Source organism: Alligator sinensis, unplaced genomic scaffold (genome assembly GCF_000455745.1).
Source record: "Alligator sinensis unplaced genomic scaffold, ASM45574v1 scaffold453_1, whole genome shotgun sequence".
NCBI classification, from domain to species: domain Eukaryota; kingdom Metazoa; phylum Chordata; order Crocodylia; family Alligatoridae; genus Alligator; species Alligator sinensis.
In genome coordinates, this window is record NW_005842485.1 from 901,141 (window position 1) to 909,795 (window position 8,655).

At 53.0% G+C, this 8,655-nt stretch overlaps 1 protein-coding gene across 3 annotated transcripts in view; it reads left to right on the plus strand.

Moving 5' to 3' along the window:
* Positions 1–791: 791 nt before the first annotated feature.
* Positions 792–8,655, plus strand: part of YKT6 (YKT6 v-SNARE homolog) — a 12,879-nt gene continuing 5,015 nt past the window's right edge. Inside the window, exons 1-5 of one of the 3 annotated variants that reach the window (XM_025212795.1) lie at positions 792–956; positions 1,914–2,043; positions 6,631–6,713; positions 8,150–8,250; positions 8,508–8,612. In XM_025212795.1, the coding sequence (XP_025068580.1) occupies positions 1,940–2,043; positions 6,631–6,713; positions 8,150–8,250; positions 8,508–8,612 (393 nt within the window). In that variant the 5' untranslated portion in view covers positions 792–956; positions 1,914–1,939. Of the gene's footprint in view, positions 957–1,307; positions 1,489–1,908; positions 2,044–6,630; positions 6,714–8,149; positions 8,251–8,507; positions 8,613–8,655 lie in introns of those variants that run through there. The other 2 variants (XM_006031179.2, XM_006031180.2) reach the window with 2 other exon arrangements.

Sequence of the window (8,655 nt, forward strand, 5' to 3'; positions counted from 1 at the left end):
AGTGGGAAGTGAGGGGCCCTGGCAGGAAGGGGCCTGGGTAGGTGTGAATATGTTGAGAGAGGAAGCTGAGAGGGAGGCCAGGACAGGTCTGGGGAGGCCTGGGAGCTGGAACAGAGATTGGATCTGAAAGCAAGGATGGTCAGAGCCAGTTAACAGGAGCAAAAAGAACATGGCCAGAGTCTGCGGGGAAGAGATGGGTTCACACCTCCCTCCACCAGGGAAGCTACCAGAGGCACAACCATCTGTATATGATCTTGGCTTGAGACCAATATGATTGGATGGGTGAAGCCTATAGCATGACCACATTCATCCCAGGCTAGCTGCGCTTAACCTGAGATAAAGGGCATTATCGTGACAGTGAGACTGATGCTGGTATGAAGCTACGCACGTTGCCACAGGACCTCTCTGTTACACTGTGCTCAGGCTGGTATATCAAGGCCTGCTGGTGCTGGCTGTATCACGAGTCCTTGTCACCGGCCAGGGAAGGAGAACAAACAGCAGGTGGTGTAAAGAGGGCACAGAGAAAGGATGGTCTGTCCTTTGCTAGGAACAAGCGTTGTGACCCCTGACACCTAATGCAATTAATTGCAGCAAGCGGTTAGCTCATGGGCAGAACGGGGTAGGGAACAGTGAGATAAGCTGTATCAGCAGCGCCTGATAACATTCTGGGGAGAGCACTTAAATTAGCCAAAGCAATCTCCGAGCCATTAGCAATTATCTTAAAGGACACTTGAAGGACCGGGAAGTGCCAGAGGCCCGGAGAAGGGCAAACATAGCAACTGTCAGCGGCAACACAGCATCCTGGGTACACGAGGCCACCGGCATCACCGCCACATCTGAAAAACACCGGCCCCGCGTTGCGCACAAGAACTGGAGGGGAAAAGCCACCCGGGGAGGATTGCTGCACTGAAAGCACGCTGAATCGGTCTCATGCCCTTCTTGGAGTGGGCGAGCAGGCGAGACCTTGAGGCTTTTGACATCATCCCAGCATTTTTATTAGCCATCATTGCACAGCGGGGCGAGGGGGGGTCTCACTAGAACAGGGCACGTGCAGGGTGTGCGGGGCATGCTCTGCGAGCAGCCTGGGGGCCAGAGGGGCAGGCTAACCCCGGTGGGGCGCGCACGGCGCAGGCAATGCCAGCTGCTAGGTCCGGTTCCCTGGGTCGGGGGGCAGGCTCCTGCCGCATTGCACGCCGGGAGCCCCAGGCCCCACTGCCCCAGGGACCCAGCCCCGCCACGCTCCCCGTGTCCCTTCTGGAAGCGGGGCGCTGATTGGCCGGCGGGCGCACAGCTCGGGCCCTCTGCCACGCGGCTTTCTATTGGCCGCCAGCGGCGCAAGCGCAGAGCCGCCCCGGCGCCGTGGCAGTAGCCCTGGAATGAGGGTGTCACTTCCGGCGGGCTCTTTGCTGCTTCCGGGTCGGCGGCGCCCTCTGTCTTGTGGCCGCTTCCGGACTCACCGGTGGGAGACGGAACGACGGGAGCCGCCCGGTACCGACCCCCGCCCCCATCCCGGGCTGAGGGACGGGGGGCGCACCCAGGGCAGTGCCCGGGGGGTGCTCAGGGGCAGGGGGAGGGGTGCCTATGGGAATGGGAACTGGCAGACGACGCCATGGCGGGGACTTGCTCCTCCTGCTGCTGCAGCCTAGCCCAGGCATTGCGCTCGCGGCCCGGCCCCAGATTGCCCGGCCCCCCCATCGCTGGGTCCCCCGGCAGCGACAGCGCTGGCGCAGTGCACTGACCCGTGAGAACCAGCCTCTCCCTCCGGTCGCCAGACCGCTGGTTGAGAGCGGATGCCCAATCGCATCCCCCTATCGTGGTTACGGAGCCCTGTCAGGATGCTTTCAGTCCTGCCTCACCAGAAACCTGCTGTGACCAGTTGTTTTCTGTCCCCCGCAACCTTGTGGCCAGTACAGGAAAGGGGCGGCGGCGGGCTCCCACCATGCGGCTCTACAGCCTAAGTGTCCTTTACAAAAGCGACCCCAAAGTGCACTTGCTGAAGGCAGCCTACGATGTGTCCTCCTTCGGCTTCTTCCAGCGCTCCAGGTGGGTCCTCGCTGTGCCTGGGGCCTCCCGTACCACCAAGATGCGGGGCTGGGGGTCCCCTCTGCACAGGGAGGACAGGTGGTGGGAGGCCAGGGGTCAGTTGTGTGGGGGGGCTGGGGTTTGCTTCCCTGCTCTGCCTTTGGTTGTCAGTCAGCTTGGTTTCTCCCAAGACCATGGCAGACAGTAGGGAGGCACTGGGATAGGAAGTGCCAGGGCTCTGAAATCAGACTGGGAAGGGGGCCTGTATCACCACAAGTCAATGGCAAAACCCATCCATTGGGTGTATAAAGCAGTGGGTTGGGTTGGGTTTGGTTGGGTTGAGATGGTGGCCGTCTGGGTGTAAGGCCTGGTCTGATCAGTTTGCATAAAGTGTGCAAAGCAAGGAGTATGTGGGGGAGAAGCTGTCGTATGTTCGGACAGGAGTTGTTTTCTCAGCTGAAAAACCAATGTGCTGATCATGCAACCTGCCCAGCTAATGAGGAGCCTGGAGGAACTAAAGGGAGGTGGTTCCCATTAGTTATCAGTGTATTGGTGCTGGGACACAGCGCATTCCTTCTCCAGGTAATGCAACATCTGGGCCTGGTAGAGCTCTGTGAGGCAGGTAGTTTGCAGGCAGGATGGTCTTATACAGCCTCAGTCCAGTTCTTCAAGCGAAGTGCTAATCCCATTTTGTTGTCATTCCCCTGCCTGGCAGCTCTCTGCATTAGGGGGATAATCTGCCCAGGGAGAAGGTGAACTGTGTAGCACTCTTCCCAGCTAATCCTGCAGCAACAGGAGCTCAGCCTTATCCAGCAAAAGGGGGATGATTCCCCCAAAGCTTCCAGGAAACAGTACTGGAAGCAAGTGCCTGGTTGCAAAATAAAAAGCACCCTTCCTTCAAACCCATTAGTTCCAGATGCTTAGAGAGAGATTCACTTGCCAGACTGAGATTTTTCTATTCTTGGTCTCTGCCCAGGTTTTTTAAAGCTTGAGCATATTTGCTTTTGCAGTTCCTATGGTGAAGGGAAAGTATTTCATCAGGTTTTGCGCGAGAGGCTTATTTAGACAAGGCTCAAAAAAAAAAAAAGGTGAGATCTGGTACATAGATGTGCCTAGACACTGAAGGTTGCTGAAGGGTGCATTTGAAAGAGGATTATTTTGGAGGGAGACTTGATTTTTGTGTAAAGAGCATTACAAATGTCCCCTCTGTCCATCCTTGTGATTGCTATTAAATTAATAGCATCTGCGATGTCACTGTGCCTCTTTGTTGTCTGGCAGGACTGAAGGACTTTGTCTCAAGGGTACCCGGGTGCTGAGACAATTAGCAGTTTATTGTTGTGTTCAATATTCTAAGTGACACACAATGTTACTGTAGTCTTCCAGAGGCCCCCTGGCAGTGAGAGAAGTGAGTCACAAGCAGATGGGTGTCGATACGTCGTTGCTGTTCAGGTTGTGCGTCAGTCTGGCTGTACCCTACAGACAGGATTCTAACAGGAGGCTTGCTCTGATGCTTTCAAAAATAGGGCTCAGTTTAAATTGTAATAACTGCCAAAGCCCAGGCTGTAGCTGCGGGGGTGGGTAGCTATGGACAGTTCTGTCTTACTCATTTTTTGTTAGTTCTGAACTTGAAAAAATGTCACCAGACAGTAGAAGTCTGTGGGGGGGAAGGATGGGGGCAGAGATCCTTGCTAGGATGAGCCTAGCTGATATTATGTTGCACAGTCCTCTCCTTTTGCTTCCTAGGTGATATCCTGGGCTGCAGTGCAGTCATGCCTAATGTCACAGGCATGAGTAGTCTGCTCATGGACATGAATGACTGCTAGAGCATATCCTAAGTGTGATATCTAAAGGGATAGTGACCTAAATTTAAACTTAAATGTGGACAGAACAGTTCCTTAGAACCTCTTGATTCTGTCCTAAAACCACTGGCAGTGTAAATGAAATGGGTAAACATTTATTTTTTATTTCAGGGTAATTTTCCCAGTGATTTATGTCATGAAATTTACTTAAATCTCATAATTTAGGAGAGACTACATAAGGTGGTTAGAGCAATAGGGAGATGCACTGTGTGGACAGCTCACATAGAAGCTAATTTAAAAGAACCTCCCCCACATATAATTTGAGTGCTTTTGTAGCCAGTTATCACCTGAAACAGCAAGGCAACATAAAGCACCAAGATGTGGGACTTGCTGCCAAAATACCAGAAGTTCATAATCCTGCATCAGGTGGCAGCCTGTGCAATAAACCTGAAGGATTTACAGGAATATGTTGACCAATTTCTTGCTGTCAGACTTCCAACAGCAACTCTCCTTAAACACACACGGCTCTGCCCTGCAGTGATAGGGAAACTGATGCTTTGGGACTTCACCTGCGAAAGCGAAACTGAGCTTCTTTTACCCGCTCTCTAGACAGGGAGATATGTAAGTAAACAACAGTAGTACTGAGGAACCAATAACCTTGAGCCCATTTCCAATGACTGAAGAGAGGCAGAACAACCAGTCCTGGCTTTTTTTTTATGGTAGACAGTATGTTAGGGCCTTAATCTATTTAGCATTTGATGTGGGTCTTGTAAAGCTGGGAGGGCTGGTGCTGCCCTGATGTTTAATATGCTGCAGCAGCTTGGATGCAAATGCAGCATATGGCCTGAGTAAGAGTAGACCCTGTGGAACAGATGTTTAGGCTTGAGCAGGAAACACCAAATGCAGCCATCAGTAATTCTGGTGTCCAGAACAGTCTATTCTCCAAGCAGCCTCCTGGGCACTGGGGCTTGGAGTGGGGAAGGAAGCTGTGGGGCAGGAGAATGTCTGGTAGCCTTGTGTTTGCTTGCAGTAACTGTATTCAGAGGCCAGGTAAAGTACCCAGAGAATCAGTGTAAAATTCCCTGTGCTTTCATTGTGGGGAGAGCTTTGGTCGAAGCCGAGCTCTTCTTGAAAATCTAGTCAGGCAGTGAGTTCGGTGGTGGCCAGGGCTGTGTTATGAATACTAATGATCCTCCTGTCTGAAGATGCTGGGAGCATGAGGGCTGGGATGTTGCCCAGCATCCTGTCCCCGGGCTCTGCAGACAGGCTCCATTTTCATACCTGTCCTTGCTTAGTGGGGCTGTACAAATGTGGGATCCCCCCAGATCTCAAAGCAGCAGCTGAAGGGGGTGGGAAGTTCTCTTTCCCCTTCCAGTTCCCCCTGACCGCCTGCAGAGTGAGCACGCCTTTCTCATCTGATGCCTTGTAAAAACCTGTTGAGGTTGCCCTTCAGATAACTCCAGCACTTGTCCTGCACATAGCTTTTCTCAACAGCAGCTGCAGGAAACTGACCTGACAGGTTGGATGCAGCTCATTCTGTGACTTTGTCTGGAGAATGTGATGTGAGTTCTATACGTGGCTTGTTTGCAAGGCAGCCCTCCAAACTGTGAGGTCTAGTATGTATGCTGCCTAGCTGGAAGCCTAGGAGCTTGCAGAATCAGAGTGAATCTAATCTGTCCGTACGCTGGGAGGATATGAGACTTTGGGAGAAAGAAGCTGAGACTCATGGAAAGGTTCAAGATGCTTGAAGGTGTTTGTAACCTAAAATGATTCCTTTACCCTGCAGTTCATAACTGCTCCTTTCCTTCCTTGATATGCCTGGGGGCCCTTGAAGTTACATTGAGAGAGAGGGATTTGGTGTCCTTTCATAGCTGTCCTTGGGTGCAGGGGGTCAAGAGAAGCAGTTCCATGTCAACTTCAAGGCCAGCAGATCTGACTGTAGATGCCCCAAAAGGTGTCACATCCAATAGGTGCTAAATTAATGAAGGACAAATGTAATTGGAAGGCAGAAAGGCCCCTTGCTTTCCCTGTGGCAGGTTTGGGTATGATGTCTTGTCTTGTGTCAGGGTTACTAACAGTTTAGATGGTGGTTTTGTATAGGATGGTTTGGACAGGGCTGATCCTGCCTCAGGCAGGAGGTTAGACTAGATGTGACCTCTGGAGGTCCCTTCCCAGACCCATTTTATGATTTATGTGATTTTTATGAAGCTCCAGGATGGAATGTTCCTGTCCTAGTACCTTTGTCTGAGGTACCGAAAGCAGTATAGGTGTGTGGGTTGTGTGGAGTCCTTCCGGTTGGACTGGATATCCGACTGGGCGTCTTCCTGCTTGATTGCCTACATCTACGCTACACTGCATCCCAAGTGCTGCCTGTGTTCCTGATTCCCAAACAGCCCCATGGGGTGGGAGTTCTGGTAACTCCTGAGGCACACGCCACCTAAACACAAAGGGGTGTGGAGGGGCCAACCTGTCTCTGGGGGTTGCCATAGGTCAAGTGCCTGTGCACTAATCCCCACAGCCTGTTCCATGCAGTGATGTGGACACAGCATGGTAAAGCGATGAGGCTGATGTGCTTGCTTTGGTTAATTGCTGGCACTGGCCTGGGGTCAGAGTCTGTTCTCAAAAGGAGCATTAAATATCCCAGGTGGCTTTGCAGCGGCCTGATGCCATTGGCTGTGCTGCACGTTGTCCATGAGCAAGTGCTGTGCAATGGGTGAATCCATTTCCGTGGGTGACACCTGCCCCGACAGGTCGGTGTCCTAGTAGGACGTACAAGCCCTTCATGTGGGAATCTGCTTTCTCTTTGCAGTGTGCAGGAGTTTATGACCTTCACAAGCCAGCTGATTGTGGAGCGCTCTGACCTGGGCACCAGAGCCTCTGTGAAGGAGCAAGGTGAGAGGGCACAGTGCCCCTGAGGAATGCCAGCCATGAGCCTGTGCAGACAAGGCAGCCTCCTTGTGCTTTGCACAGCGGGTAGAAGCTATGAGCTTGGAGTCAGGAGCAGGGATGTCTTTCCCTTGCTTCTTTCTCTCCAGCCCCAGGAGGGCAATCCAGTCTGGGTACTGTCCTCTGCCCTCCGTCCTCTGATGGCTGGGTGAGGCACAGGCTGGTGCTTTCCCTTGTGGGGTGTGGTGTAACTGGGGGTGTGTCCATCTATAGCAGCAATGCCTGGGAATACTCCCACCCCAGCACTGAACATTCCTGGTGGGTGACATCACATCCTACATGCTACCTATGTAGCTATGACATCATGGTTAAAACATTTGCAAGGCATATTCCTAGCAAAACCAGTGCTTGGTGCTCAGGGGTTAACCTGACCTGGAAAGTTCCTAACTGGAACATGGGTCACTGCACCTGGGAACTGTCTTCTCTCCTCTCCTGGACTAAACTCTCCCCTCAGGTGGGATGGGGGCATGTCACCAGGGCCAGGTGTCTGGCTAAACACTTAAAGCAGGGAGGATTCCACCTGCATCCGTGCTGGGCTCCAGCCAAGTCACTCTGTGACTGTGGGAAATCAAGTGGGAGCTGGAACCGGCCTGGCAGCCAACTACTCCCTCTGGGATTGATTACTCATCTCATCCCACATGGCGCGGCTACAGATCTGAGCCAGCAGCCTGCATGGATGCAACATCCAGACTGGCCTCCCTTGGCCAACCCTACAGTGTCCTGCCACTCCAGTCTTCCTAGGCTTCTCTGAATTCTACCCCTTCCACTCAAGTTCCTGGGGCTTCTCCTGCTGTCGGCCCCTGTGCTCCAGACTCTACTTCCCTCACTAATACCTGCTTGTGTGTCCTTCCGCCCCACCCCCTTGGGTCACTGTCTCAGTCATGACCTTCCCATCCCCACACGCCTCTGTTTCTGTCCACCCCGTTGCTGGCATGCTCTGTGCGCCACTGCACCGTCCCCACTCAATGACAAGCTAAAAATCCATGTATTGGTGCTGCTTCCTTGTCTTGCTGGTCTGTTAGCACATCCTAAGAGCTCCTGAATCAGGGATGTCTGCCCAGCCTACACACTGAGTGGCCTCCTGGCTGCTGTTTGTGTAACTGAAGCTGAACTTGCTTTGCCCTGAGGAGCTGGCTACATGCCAAGTCCCACACATGGCAGGCAGTACCAGGCTTTCTCCCTTCCCTGCCCTTCCTAGTCATACCCAGATGCTGCCTATGAGGTGGGAAATGTGAACCTTAGACTCTCCCTAGCTTGGGCACCCAAGTGTGAAACAGTCCCCCATGGCTTAAGGTTTGCCTCTGAGGAGCAGCTGCAGGTGCTGCCTGAGAAACTGGCATTCGGCATTCACCCGCAGTCTCTGCCCTTGTTTTCTGTCTCAGAATACCTGTGCCACGTGTATGTGCGGAGTGATGGGCTGGCCGGCGTGGTTGTGGCTGACAGTGAGTACCCACCGCGAGTCTGCTTCACCCTGCTGGACAAGGTAAGTCCAGAGCGTGCTCTGCTTAAGTAGAAGTGTGGGGTAGGAGCTCTCAGTTATCCTAGCTTTGAGCTAACAAGCCCAGCTCCAAGTCCTTGTCTCTGCTGATCATACCATTGGAACTTGGGGTTGATCAGCTGCCCCTGCTCTCCTTTTGTACTGAGTAGGGCTTGTCAAGGGGTGAGACCTCCTTGATGGCTCCATGAGTGCCTGGTCTAGACAGGCAGCGAGGCACTCATGGCTCTGGTTCTGCCTTGCAGGTGCTGGATGAGTTCTCCAGACAGGTCAGCAGGATAGACTGGCCCTCAGGTTCCCCCACCACTATCAATTACACAGCCTTGGATGGTTACCTCAGTCGATACCAGGTATGGCACATGCCCACGGGCACTGGTGTTGCATTGGAAAGAG